This window comes from Tubulanus polymorphus, chromosome 1 (genome assembly GCF_964204645.1).
Source record: "Tubulanus polymorphus chromosome 1, tnTubPoly1.2, whole genome shotgun sequence".
In the NCBI taxonomy this organism is placed as follows: Eukaryota; Metazoa; Nemertea; class Palaeonemertea; order Tubulaniformes; family Tubulanidae; genus Tubulanus; species Tubulanus polymorphus.
Window position 1 is genome coordinate 10010267 of NC_134025.1, and position 15058 is coordinate 10025324.

The 15058-nt window shown below is 40.8% G+C and overlaps 1 protein-coding gene across 1 annotated transcript in view; it reads right to left on the reverse strand.

The window, feature by feature from the left end:
- LOC141901098 (PR domain zinc finger protein 1-like) overlaps window positions 1–15058 on the reverse strand; it is a 63209-nt gene that overhangs the window by 2526 nt on the left and 45625 nt on the right. Inside the window, exons 3-5 of the mRNA XM_074788217.1 lie at window positions 13838–14004; window positions 2216–2335; window positions 99–351 (exon numbers count right to left, since the gene is read on the reverse strand). Of these exons, the coding sequence (XP_074644318.1) occupies window positions 99–351; window positions 2216–2335; window positions 13838–13999 (535 nt within the window). The 5' untranslated portion in view covers window positions 14000–14004. The remainder of the gene's footprint in view (window positions 1–98; window positions 352–2215; window positions 2336–13837; window positions 14005–15058) is intronic.

The window sequence follows — 15058 nt, forward strand, 5'->3', positions numbered from 1 at the left end:
TTCTCTGAGTTTTCCAAAGTTTTCTAGGTCAGTGGCCACTCTGCATGAGTTAAACCAACAAAACATCAGTTTCTACCATAGTTTCATACGATGCTTACTTATTTCTTTAATCATTTGTTCGCCGGTCGTCGGATAGTTCAAGCGTTCGGCGAACTCTTTACAGTACCAGACGAGCAGCTCCGAGTTCGGGTGGATCGGTTTGATCGTGTAGAAATAGATGTCGTAGTCGACCTGACAAGCGATCAGGTTCTGCTCGTCCTGGTTGTGCGCCGGATTCACGAATCGCATCCAGTTACTTTTCGTGACGTCGAAGCCGTCGATGTAGAAGTACAATTCGTTATCTTTGTACACCTGGCGAAACACGAAAAAGGATTATCTACATTAATAGCGGCTTTATGAATATGAATATCAACGATTATAAGCGAGGTGAATACATATTTTCGATTGTCCGAATATATATACTCGGGTTATGAAGCGAAAGCAGTTCAACTGTCCATTTCTTAGTCTAGTGGCTCTTTGAAGTGGACACGGTCGGCGGGCGATCGCGATTTTATTATGACCAATAAAAAGGAAATTTCTCCTCGAAACTCACGCGCTGGAAACATATCGCGCATATTGAATACACCTATTGAAACGGATTCCTTAAGATCGTATTATGTATCTTGTCAATTACAAGCAATTTCCATAAAACATTTGCTTACGTCGCGCATGGCGTGGCCGCGCACGTAGACCGCCGCGGTGAAAAGGGTGTTTCACGGCCCGGCGATTGTTAGTCTAATCCATTTCAACGGATTATCGAAGCGCTGAAAAGCGCGATATCTGTTCGAGAAGCCACCGCGCGGACAATGGAATTTAGGTTCTAATAACAGCACGCGCAATCCCCTAAAACCGATGAATGCGAATTATCCGCCACAGCCGACCGCTTAATGAGAATCGGTGAAAAGCTTTTTTTCGGCGGAAAGTGAAGCGAATGACGATTTTCAATAAAGCACGTTCTTCCGTGGGGGGAGGGGGTAGTGCGTCAACGCGGTTTTATGAAATGAAAGCGAATATTAATGAAACAACAAGTTTAGATGGGTTACTCACGCTGCGAACGCATTAGTGTCACATTAGTCGAAATAGCGGGTTTGTTTGCCTAATTCCGACGGAATAATTTCTATGTTACACTATGCGAAATACACCTCGGCACTGAAGCACCCGAGACAATCTATTTCAAAACACCGGGGACCCATACCTATGTATAGAAATTTTTTTGATCGCGCAACGCATGATCAAATGTTTAAAAGAAAACCGTAATAACGCGTGCTAGAAAAATCCGGCTGGTATTATAGACACGAAAAAACCTCTGGACACACGATCTTTGAACTCCGGTCTAAGAACATTAAACGTATATAAAAACTAATAAAACTCACTGGACAGAAGCGTTATCATTGTGCTATCATTTCTAAACTTTCTCGACAAAACAAGCAACAATAACTATACGCGCATATTCCTCGTAATGCATAACTGGTTCTGAATGGCAATAAAAAGTCACAGACTTAAAGCCGACCTAACAGTAAACTTTTGCAGATCCATTGCCTATGGGCAGTTTACTAGTAATGTGAGGTCGTAAACAAATGATTGCATTTTGATATTGTGTTAAATTTTGTCTTTTATGACTGCGTAGTCTATGGGACATTCTAATGTGCCCGGTGTTGCGCAGTGTTAAGGGGCATGTTCTACCATCCTTGCACTCGGCTATTCACAGGGTCACTGAACACTATAGAGGCTCCTTTTCAATGAAGTATCTATAAATCTCCATAGAATTACGGAGCGCCCAAAAAGGAAAAGTACCCATAGCTGAGGAACGAACTATTGAAAACGTCGATACAATAACTGTCAGCTTTATAGTCTAAAGAAGATAAATGAGAACGAGCTGAAAGAAAGTTTCCCCGGCCCCGGTGATGCTAAATAGGACCGCTATGACAAGGTTGTAAAACAACTTTTTCTCGAAGTTCAGAGGGATGATTTCGTTATTGTCTTTTCGAAAGAAAGCCATCTGTTGAATATCGCTTTAAAAAGCATGTAGATAAACGTGCCTTTTACAACGGAATAGGTACTAGTTTTCATGGTCGCTTTCGTACAAAATTCGTCAACCGTTGCACAAAGACTTTCTTTACACGAATGTTGCGAGCGTACTCACAATGAGATAGAGGACGCGACGAAAAACACTTACCCTCCAAAAATATTTCTTATTAGCACTACTCGGTACTTGATCCTTCGTGAATATGTTGCCCATGAGCGGGCCGAATCTCGTGCCCTTGGGAATGAACTCCGTACTCCAAACTCCGGGTACCTGTAAAGATATCGAAAAAGAAATTGCACGTGAAAAGTTCGTTAATCGTTTTCGAAATCTAAGGTCGTAAATCTCTCGGTCATGGCTCTACATTTTGATAAGCGTCCATAAACATTTTGTTTGAAAAACCGACGTTTCCGAAAACGCTCGAAAACGCACGTAGAAATACCGGCAAGGTTTGATAGCAAAGAAAGTGTTTGTATTCGAAGGGACGAAATCCATTTAGTTTCTAATAAATGTTTAAATAGGAGAGCTGTTAACGTCAACCCGAAGACGCGCATACATAAATTCTCTTTTTTAGTCGGCCCTAAAATTTTGCGGAATTAGATGTAAGCACAGGCGCTCGAAATTCATAACTATAAATCAGACATAGAATCTGACGCATGAACGCCGGAGATAACTTCAACGCGAGATGATCCATAGTCCGACCGAGACTTGTCCGCGCATACCGACGAGATCATTAGCGGCGCGTCAGCCGAGTACAAAAACAGACGCCGGACTAATGACTCGCGTCGGAAATGGTCGAAGCGGCGCTTTCTTCGCGAATTGAAAGGCGTTCATTCAAACTTTCCCTCGCCCCATTTTTTCCAAAACGAAGTCCCCGGTCGCCGGGGACCGGGCATCTTTGTACTACACACGTGAAATGGAACGGGAGTAGGTAATAGGGCATAAATATCGCTACGCATCACGTCGACCCGGCGCGCTATAGTCATAAATCTACATCCGCCCGGATTGACAAGTGCAACAACGACGAACGGATTCAAAAGATTTCTTTCTTTTGCGAATCCCGATATGGCGTCTCTCCGGGCATCGCGGCTTATTCGAAGTTCGTCCTCTATTTTCGAGTTTAACAGTAACTAGTAAGATGCAAGATTTGTCGCGTAACTATGTAATTAGTCGAGGCGAACGGATGCGGGCCGAGGCATTTCGACGGTGGCGTGAAATTGCCGGCTACGATCGTGGCACCGTCGGTTTTCTGACCTACCAATGAGATAAGTATTACCTGGCGCGGCCGTTGTAGCTTTACAAATTACGCTGACAGTTATATACACAGTGGGTGTAATCACCATTTCGCATCTCGGCATTGTGGCGAGCACATAGAATCGTTTCGTGCAATCGCGGTCACCTGCTGACGCGCCTGAATCCAGCGAACAATATGGCACCGTACTCCTTTCGTTGAAATCATTTTTGCTCGGCTGCGTGTGACCCTCTTCGTCGGGCGGCGCGAAGACACCGAGAATATTCGTATTCAAATAGAAAATTAGAAATAAAAAAGAAAAAAAAACGCGCATCCCTACCTACACAATGTACTGACATTTTATGTGCACGATACACAAAAAAGAACTCCCCAAAAAAAAAAAAAGAAGGAACTCCCGCGCCATTCATGAATGCGATGGGAATTTCAAAACCTTCCAGCGCGCATTAGACGAGTGAAAGCTACTTAAAATGCCTGGAAAATGGTTTCATTTTGTAAATAAACTCCTGAATGAACGGGATCTTCCGACAGATAATAAGCGGCTTACGGCATTATTCGCGCTCGAGAAATTGTGACCGAAAATACAAAACTTGTTATTCTATTTATTTCAATTTCGTTTCGCGACTGAATGAGAACACGACTTAAAATCGCAATAAAACAGCTTTCATCGAAGCAGTGCGGCCCGAACGAACGATAAAGAGAGCATCAAAAAATGAGGAGATTGCTCCGGACTGAATAGCGCCGCTAGCCGATCTGACCTCGCCCCGATAGAAAATGGGAGCATATGCAATTATTCAGCTTCAAAAAATACGAATTGTTTGCGAAATACGCAGTATTCGAAGTTCAAGCGATTTTACCCTCGGGGTTTTGGTGATTAATTGACTACGAGCGAACTGAGTGAACGTGGTCGCGGTGGTGAACTTTCCCTCGAAAAATCATCATCAAAATACCAGGTGCCACAAGCATTTTTCTGGTCCGGGGGTCATTCTATTGTGCGTCGAGGATGTCCTTTTGACGAAAGTTTTACTTTTACTGCCTTTTCAACGGATAACGAACCAACCTGCGCGCTATGTGGTCGGGCTAATGAAATGGCCATCTACAACACACACAAAAAAACGTGAGAAAAAACATGCGCTGGTTAGGGCTGTGCGCTGTTTATTTTTGGGCGATGCCTTGACTACACACGTGAATATTCCGAGGACATTAACGCCGCATACCGTCATCAATCCTCCCATCTGCTTAATTGCCCCCTGACTTTGCATATATCACCGAGTTTTCGTTTGCTGACAACAAATGAATTAGTCCGATATTGCTTATAATAACAGTTTACCTGATTTCTGGTGGAAACATGTAATTTCGTAAAGCCCGGCCCGAATGTGTGTTTAATTGATTGTGTCACCTTCCTCGCAACTAATGATAGCCATCGTACGCTAGTGGGATGCCGATCGGTGATCGTTGCATAAGATCCAAAGCTAGCCAGATTCTGACAGACCTCCGGCTCGGCTGGTCAATTGAAATTAATGAGTATGCGTTCCACCCATAGCTCGGACGTGGCGTAAACGCGCTGACCAACAGATTGATAAATCAAGCTTAAATAATTAAGAGGTAGGGAGCCGGCCACTTCAACCGCTCTTGGTAATGAAGGATCAATGCAGGTGTGAGCGGCGTGTACATTTGTGACCATTAAATTATTAGTACCTAACAGGGACAAAGGCTGGAAGATCAAATGTTTCATCGCTCATGGTGTCTCTCCATCAAGAGGTCTGAATGCGAATTCCAGTGAGCAATATTTCTACTCTAAAGTAAATGATATACCGACTCCAAAATTTGTTTTTTTCAATATCGCCTACCTTTCAGTAACATCATACCTATACCAAGGAGGGATTCAGCAGACTCTTAAGATCTGCTTCATAATCCACTGATTTCAGACGGCTCAGAACTGTCCTGTAGGGTGGATCAGTTCAGTTTCGCCAGCTATTCGTACAGAACATTTTCTATAGGGCACAAAACAGGCGATTTTTGCGATAAACGTAGAATATGCCCGTTTAGCTTAAGAAGAAACGTTCACAAAAGTTCGGCAAGCGACAAGTAAAAAAAAATATAAGAAAGGAAGATAGGTATATATCAAATAATAAAGGTATCATTCTCTATTATACTCGGTAGATGCCAAATCCATGTGCTGCACATTGCGACATACAGCATTAATTTATTGTAATGTTTCGAAAAAAATACATCATCAACATATCACGCCCGACGCCGAACAAAACTCGCTCTTACAAACTCGACCGGTAAAAATATAGTACGCATTTATATCATTTTTCGCTCAGAAAGTCAAAGCATTCTGCGGTGGAGAGTTTAACAAACATAAAAGATGATTTATCGATAAAACATTTGCGTATATTTATAAAACACGAACATCTGCTCGTATTTATTTTGCTTATCACTTTTCATGACCACATAAGGCATCGAAGGAGTCGGCGTTGTTCGTTTTGAAAACCCGTAAAATGCTTATCTAGAATGTCCATCTGTCTTTTAATCGAATTTAAAGCTTTCCGTGAATTTCCCCCGATCACGAAAAGTGCGCCACGCCACTTCAAGGCACTCGACGGCTTTTGACGCAGCAGAATGGCAACCGGAAGACTTATCATACACTTTCGTACAGCCCTTTTCATGCACTCATGTCCGTCTACGATAAATAAGCCATATACAGCTATAGTGTTTTGGAAAGTAAACAGGGTCGTGCCTTCGAAAAGCCCGAAAGACTACACACAAGCAAGACCTTGACAAGTTCCGAATATATATGTGTGTCAGTGGGAAGGTCCAATTTTTGTAAATAATTGTTTTCTATTCATATTACGAACCCCGGTGTGTTTGGGGGTTGAAAACATAAAAGAATAAATGCGTAATATCCCCACTGACATATACTAGATGTATAGCGTTTCTAGATCTTTACATTGAAAGTGAAAACGGTAGGGTGCATACTATCCGCTGTGGGCTTGGTTTTTTAACGGTTTTCAACGCGTACCTCCTACCCGATAGCGTGATTGTTCTTTCGTTTGCATCGATTTCTACAAAATAAACCTAAATAACGACGACACTGCCGGGCCCCGGGCTCTTATCGCTCGTAATTAAACCGTAGCCCAAAGACAGGAAAAATGAAAGCGCACAGGCGTTTTAATGAATACAGTTTTTCATATACGAACCAGTTTAACGCGAAAAAAAAAAAACTCGCGATTCATTTTGAAAGCCTTTTCATGCACGAGGCCCTTTCATCTACCGTGGTAAGTTCCCGTCTGAACACCAGGGGGCCGCCGTCGTTAGTCGGACGGCTGTTGTGAGCAGAAACGACGAGTTGGACAAAAGAGACACGGAATATCTGTAACTGCTCGCACAAAGAACGCGGCCGTAGCCGACTATTCGCGCACAACAGGATTTCAATAAGCGATTACTACTGAAAATCATCGTCTCAAGTGTCAGGCAGCATACGTCAAAGGGGCGGAATCTTGGTTTTTATTTTTCAATATGTGTATAGACTATGTTTTTTTTCTACTATTCATAGCGTTTAATAACGAGCTGTAAAAGAACAAATTACGGCAATAGAATCGAATAATTTTTGTTTTCATGTTCGATCAATGCAATAAACATCGGTTTCACAATCGGAACTTTCCTCGTTAAAAACTTCCCCGAGGATTTTCGTGATTTCGTTTACTGTTGGGAAAAATATGTATACAGTAAACGTCGCCTAACTCGGACTAACTGGGACTAGTAAAGGTCTGGGACTTGGTCCAAGGTAAACGAAGTTAGTTAACTAATCGACAGTGGTAAGCTTATATAATCGGATGGGCTTATGCTGATGTGGTTTGTGAAAATATCCGATTGTGAAACTAAACCATAGAGCGGTTATCGACTAAGTTAAGGATAGGAAAATACGTTAGGAAGTCATAAAGATGATTTCGTTTTAATCAAAGTTAGTCGAAAGTGCGAGTTGGCCATGTCCGAGTTAAACGAGGTTTACTGCATAGGACATATTTGAAAATTTCAAGAGATTTACGTTCGTTTTCAAGAGAATTACGTTCGTTACATTCATAATAGATTCAAAATACATAGTTAATCAGTGGTATTCATGAAAATATATCAGATCGCGTAGAAAAATGGCCGCACCTGATGAGAGAGGAGATAAAAAAACGTCAAACAAATTCTAGCTCGGAGCACAGTCGAAGTCATGTTTCCGGTGGCCTTTGTCATCGTGAAGAAAAAAAAAAAAATCCCGAACATTCATAAAAATATCTTATCAAAAAATAAACTTCGAACGATACGAATTCAATAGCGCTCAAGACTGACAGAGTTTGATTAGTATGAAAAGGACATTTTTTTTTTCGTTTCATTCAACAGATGATCTAAATTCAAACAACGAACGGAATTTGAGTCGGCCAGCGAAGATCTCGCACTTAATAAAGACACAAGATGATTGAACTTTCAACCCTTGCACAATAGTGTGCGCGCATCGAGAATCAAAACTTTCTCGACGCTGGTATCATTACCGACAACTACCGCGTTGTCATTCCGTCGGCGTAATGAGACATTCCGCGCTCTCGTAAACCCAGCCCACGATCATAATAATACGAATTATCATCGCGGATTTCAAAATGCGCCGGTAAACATCTGCTGGTGCGCGTACAAATCGAAGAATCCGAGAATTCGAGTGAAATAATAACCACTGCGAAACTTGTCATTATTCACACATCGCCATTCAGAGCGATTTCGAAAATTCGCACATCCAAACATCGCCTCCCGAGACACTCGGAACTGACTTCGTAACGGAAGGCATCTGTCCTTTTCGAGTCGTGTGACATAAAATTTACAGTCCGCCTTAATGTCGCGATTAGAATTAATGCATCTGTGTTTACAACTACGATAAAAGCAATAACATCAACGAAGTTTAATGCGTTTTACTTATCGGAGAAAAAACACATCTGCATGGTATGCATCGCGTTTTTTTTCGATAAAAGGGTTTCTCTTTTATCGCAGTGAATCCACGATAAAAATACAACGTAATCGCTTTAAAAGCTTTTATTTCTTTTACGTTGTTCTAGATCGAGGTTAAATTTCACGGGAAATTTTGTCAACTTTCAAGTTTCATCAATGGAAGATCGTCGTATATTTTGCCATATCTCACAATCTGTTAATGGTTACAAATTCTTTTTAGAATTTGTGTCCGGTTATCAATATCAAATCTATTCAAAGCTGCATCCATAGAATTTTGAATTAAGTTTACCAGTCCTAGAGTTCTATAGCATTTTCAATTAAGTGTACCAGTCCTAGGAGTTCTATGGCATTTTGAATTAAGTTTACCAGTCCTAGAGTTCTATAGCATTTTGAATTAAGTTTACCAGTCCTAGAGTTCTATAGCATTTTGAATTAAGTTTACCAGTCCTAGAGTTCTATAGCATTTTCAATTAGGTTTACCAGTCCTAGAGTTCTATAGCATTTTCAATTAAGTGTACCAGTCCTAGGAGTTCTATGGCATTTTCAATTAAGTTTACCAGTCCTAGAGTTCTATAGCATTTTGAATTAAGTTTACTAGTCCTAGAGTTCTATAGCATTTTGAATTAAGTTTACCAGTCCTAGAGTTCTATAGCATTTTGAATCAAGTTTACCAGTCCTAGAGTTCTATAGCATTTTGAATTAAGTTTACTAGTCCCAGTGTTCTATAGCATTTTGAATTAAGTTTACCAGTCCTAGAGTTCTATAGCATTTTGTATTAAGTTTACCAGTCCTAGAGTTCTACGGCATTTTGAATTAAGTTTACCAGTCCTAGAGTTCTATAGCATTTTGAATTAAGTTTACCAGTCCTAGAGTTCTACAGATTTTGAATTAAGTGTACCAGTCCTAGGAGTTCTATGGCATCTTGAATTAAGTTTACCAGTCCCAGAGTTCTATAGAATTATGAATTAAGTTTACCAGTCCTAGAGTCCTATAGAATTTTCAATTGGTTTACCAGTCCTACAGTCCTAAAGAATTTTCAATTAAGTTTACCAGTCCTAGAGTTCTATAGAATTTTCAATTAAGTTTACCAGTCCTAGAGTCCAATAGAATTTCCAATTAAGTTTACCAGTCCTATAGTTCATGGTTCATATATCTCAGCATGTTTTTTTTCATGGCACATGGTTCGTACATAAATCGCTCACCACTTTCTTCTTTTTCGAATGCGACGGAATATAGGGCCAATGCACCCGATCGGAGTGATGAATTGAGCAGTATATCCGTCGCTTTTCTTAGGAGAGAAAGAAACATGAATGGCAGCCCCCCTCATCCCGAGCGAGACCGCAGCCTGAGAGAGTAATCAATCTTCGACGTCAAACGTGAAAGAAACATAAAGCCTATAGATTTTCAAGGAAGAGTGTCGCGGACAAAAATCCGCTTAACAACTGCCGAAATGACACAAAGGTTCGCGGCGGATACATTTTCGTTACTATCGCTGTTTTTTTTAAAAAGGGAAAAAACCGCACCACCGGTCGCGGGCTATTGATAACGCGGCTGGGTATGGCTTCAACGGTGGCGGTGGTTGCAAGACGAGCTAGCGAGCGCTAATGAGAAAATGATCACCTATCACTCAAACATCGATAACAATATGCTCCGGTCGCCGCCGCCGTTGTCAGTTGCTTCTGATTTCCTATTCTCCCGTGAAAACGAAATGCAGATGCCGTAAACACGACTTTGTCCGCATTTCTAGGGTTATAAATGCATTAATAGGAAATCAACAGTTAGACGTTTTATACGCGGCACATGACGGAGTAAATAGATGGCGGCGCGTTGGACGCGCCTTTATTTGCGCGCTCCTGCGATATTTTGCGTTTTGTGTGCGTCAGATCATTTCTGGCAGTTCGAGTTCCATTTCACTGACCACGATTATTATTTTTGCCTTTGATGGATTAGCGACATTGCCCTGCCTTGACATGTAACATACAAAGTTGAGGCTTCGGGCACTGCATATAATACAAGCAAGGAAGCCATTGGCCATTACAAACTTTCAATTGTAATCGTTGAACAAAAGTAAGGCGATATCATATGAAATTAAGAATCAATTATCATAGACATGACATTAAATGTCTTAATCATAAGCGTGAAAAGATTGATTTCATTGAAATATTTTTCATCATTACCCTGTTGTCAGGCGGCCACTGGAAAACCGAAATTCAACTTCCTTGTGAATCATTCTCGATTTAAATCAACTGAGAAATTGCTCAATCCCTCATGACAACTGTCCTTTCTTTTAAGGGCGTGTCGGTACCAGCATATTCCCTCGATTCCGAATGGCCAAACATTTGTCGACGCAGGATTTCGAGATATCAATCATACTTAGAACGCTTACGGATCAAACGCGCAGCAATTTCGAATCGCGAAAATTTAGGGCCTAATTTAATCGCGACGTTTTCCGCGGGGATATTTACAAACCTCTCCCTCAAATGCGAATTTGTGAAATGAATCGCGCCCTTTCGAAGCGAACGATCCGTTATTTCGAGATTTTTTTCGACTTTCAAGACAACTAGATGATGAAAAGTCAACTTCGAGATCGCGCTTGATAAAACGCTACACAATAATTGTACGGCATTAAATGACAGCCCTATATTTACAGAGGCATTGGCTATTGCACAGAATTTGGAAAATCCAACAAACATTAATTTTCTCCATCAACAATGGTCGGCGTTCCTCTGATCAAACAGAAATTCAATCAAATTTTTAAAGCCAGTGTATAATATGTGTCAACAGTTACAAAACAGCCGATACCAATCGCCACCACCAACAACTAGTTTTTCAATTCTAGCAGTAGAATATGTTCTTCCCTTTGATTCCACTCTTTCAGTTTGTCATACACCGACCCGAGGGGCAAACGCGTTTTGCCTCAAAAGCGATGGCAACACGCATTGCCGACAAGGTCATATTTTGTTTCGCATATATGGGAGTCTGAACGGGTGAACAAAAATAGGAACAGGCCTCGGAATCCCCGGCGAGAATCTTTATCGGGAAAAACCTCTTAAAAGTGTGACAAATCGGTTAATCCTTTCAAAGGCGAAGACCGCTATGCGAAAGATATGAAAGAACGCCGGTTGCGTCTATGATTAGGAGTAATGAAATGTGTTGTCAGGAGCCAGTAGGGACTCCGCCGAACAAGACTCATTGAAGGACGGGCAAACAATGAATGATCATTTGCTGCGATCAATACACCGACAAGCTATCACCATCACCATCATCATCTTCATCATCATCATTGGTGAGAAAAAGTGAAGATCGTTTGCACAACGAAGGTGCATTACTCACCTCGGTCCCCCCTGAAACAGGCATTGAAGGGCATTTCATAACTCGAAGTGTGTCAAGAGGGTTCGGAACACTGGCCACCGCCCGATGAAAGAACGGATAAATACCCTACCCATATTTGTCACCTGGTTATAGGGCCCAATACCCTGCGGGATTAACACGGATTAAACTAGTATGAATTCAGTCGCTCGCATTTCGACAATCGGCGAAATTTGTATGAATGTTTTATATCTCCATTGAGGACCCGTACGATTCTTTTATACAGCGGCCCCGTAAATATAACTGATTTCGAACGAAGTACTTCACTCTCCCCTTTTATAAATACGAAATATCCAAATTCTACAAAATTTTTTAATTATGGGACTCAATAATGTGTACAACGCGCACAATGGACTGTTGTTATGAATCCTCCGGCCTTCTTTTCAATGTGTTTATGACATTCGTAACAGATTTACGGGACTTCCATTTAACGGAGAAATGAGCCAACATTTCCGATAGCATCCCGAGGCAAACCACGGACTCCGAAACAAATTCGTAAATGTTTCACAGTCCATGACTCATCATACTTTATTTTTATCTGAACACAAACAATGTTATCGTATTGATGTAAATCGGGGGAAAAAAATCAAAAATTCAAAAATCTAAAGAACGATCGAATTCACAAATATGCTTACTACGACGACTGTATTTAGAGTGTACAAATAACAGGGTTACGTTTATTCTAGATTATTTCTCGGCTCTCGTTATGTCGGAGGAAGTCTGTTCACATTTCAACGCGGAAATGCAGAAAACTTTCATCGAAGGTTTAAAACCCTGAAACCACGTCAAAACATAACCAGAGAACACCCATAATCGAACTACGCACTCAAAGACGAAAGAATCCGCGAACGAACGCAGGATTTTCTATTCTTTTTCTTACAACTAGACATAGAACCACCGATTTTAGCTCTATGAACTAGACAACTAAAATCGAAAACAGATGGTTTTAAATAGTTTTTCCGCATTCGAATTATTGCAATACTATAATAATCTAAGAAAAGTCTTTAAGAAGTCAAAGCCGTGACCGTTATGGACATATGTATCTTGTATTAGCAGGGTTCATATATAGTCATTTATCATTAGACCGTGTATACAGGACCGACCTGGAGAGTGCTTTAAATGAAAATGCTCATTTATGATAACTTGTGTATTATACGTCCCAGGACTCGCTATTCAAAACGGACAGGGATTATGCGAGTCAATCTACGCGGACAGAGGAATCTATTAAAATAAAGAAAGTCCGAGCGAGAATGTGTTCACCAGTGGAACTAACTAAAATTCTAGCCGAACAATTCACCGGCCGAACAAAACAAGCTGTCACGCTCGCCGAATGAAAAATTGGAAAGTTATAACATCAAAGTGAATGCGAAGTCATTGAAGTCCGAGCAATTGATAGCGTCAATATTAACTATTGTCGAATTATTTCAAAATGTCCTCGCAACAATGTCTCATGTTTGAGATGATGACCACTTATAACGGACTTGTTGCCTCAAAGCCGAGCGGCTTAGATAAACAAGCCTCGGCACGGAATTGTTTTTCGTAAGCCGGCCGCGAAATAAAATATCTCCGGCGACCTCGATTAGAACACGGCTGTGCGCGCCGACAAGCAATTATTGCCCTCACGCATCAATTGCACGTCGCAACATCGTCAACAATATTGCCGGGTCTCCCGTTCATCAAGAGCTCGGCGAGATCGAATAGATAAACTAGATCGAGAAAACTTTCTTCTGGCCAAATGCATTTTAACAATCGACACGACAATAGATACTTCACAAAAGAAATGGCAAAACTAAAAGTGACCAAGATGATGTTATATATCTACATATATCGGCAATGATTTTTACATCTATATACTTTTATTCAACAAGGTGGCCGCTTCCACCTATCTACAAATCCCATTTAGCTTTCCATGATTTTTCCATGTGATTATATAAAATTCCCTGAGTGAATCGAGAGAAATTTCTAGGTTTAAAACATTAGAATCTATTCATTTTTCATGTATCGCGAATTGGTAAGGAAACGCGTTATAAATAGCAAATCCAAATTCCCCGAGTTTTCCAGGTTTTGTCAAATTCCCAGACTTTTTTTGAGTTTTAAAGGTTAGCGTGGCCACCCTGCGCAAAACTTAGTCAAAATTTAAGAAATTAGATCGTGAACAAATCGTTACTTACGTTACTGAGAGTCGACGACGGTTTCAGAACGAGATTTCGCGGTAATGTCATTTCAGCCCGGTTCGGCGCCACCTCCGGGCACGCCTTGTCCGGCACGATGTACGTGCATATCTTCTGAAATTCGCTTTCTTTCGTATTGCTTATGTCCAGGCCATCTTCCATGCTGTCTGTAAGATATTCGAAGAAATAGATTTCCTTAAAAAATTTATTTAAAACCCACTGTATACAGATAATACGTTTAAAATGAAATATATCGGATCAAGAATTAAAAAAACAAGACACGCCGTCTGAGACTCTCTCTAGAGACCATCGTCAGGTTAATTTGTATATATACAGTAGACTCTGCTTGGGTTGGATACGATCAACTCGGATAACTGTTCAACTCAGATGTTTGTTATGGCTGTGACGCTATTCAAGAGATACATAATATCCAACTCAGATATCACTCAAGTCCGACATATTTTCATGGTCCGAAGAGGTCCGACTTGGGCAGAGTCTAGTGTAGCAGGTTTTCAACTTAAAACATTATCTCCTCATTATAGAGTGGCTTTTCTACTACTTTGAACGGGATATTCGAACATTGCAAAAATCATTCGTAGCCAGATTTGTGTTTCATTATCGATATAACTATAAGTTACACGATATATACACATATGCTTTGAAAGGAACTTTTGTCACGCGGGTTAGATCTTCAAAACGTACCCGCGGGCAATTTTTGCCGGGAGAATTGTTAATCAATTTCATTCCCATTGGCAGAGACTTTCACTAGTCTTTGCAACAGTACAGTAGAAGTTTTATAATCAACAACCTAGAAAGAAACTAGATCTCCTCGATTATTCACTCCAGAGGTAAAGAAAATTTCTGCACTTGCTTCGGAATTCAAAAAACGTATGTATAAGGTTTCACCTGTGCGACCATTACACACGTTTAATGGGTGTCAATTTCGAAAAATAGCCAGTCGGAGAAAACAAGTGGATCGGAACTGTCATAAAAGTCGTCTTGTCAACTTTTGCTGAACTTCATTACACGGTCTTGCCAGCGTATTAAATAAATTATTAAATCAAATGTTGTTTTTCGTCGGCGCGCACAAGAGGTGTACGTTACGGTCAGCGCGGAATGGAAATAAACAATCAAGGGTCGAAACGGGGAAAAGTGATCAAAGATTATTGGAACAGAAGTGAAAAAACAACCGACCACTACTTTCAATGCTCAAAAGAAACC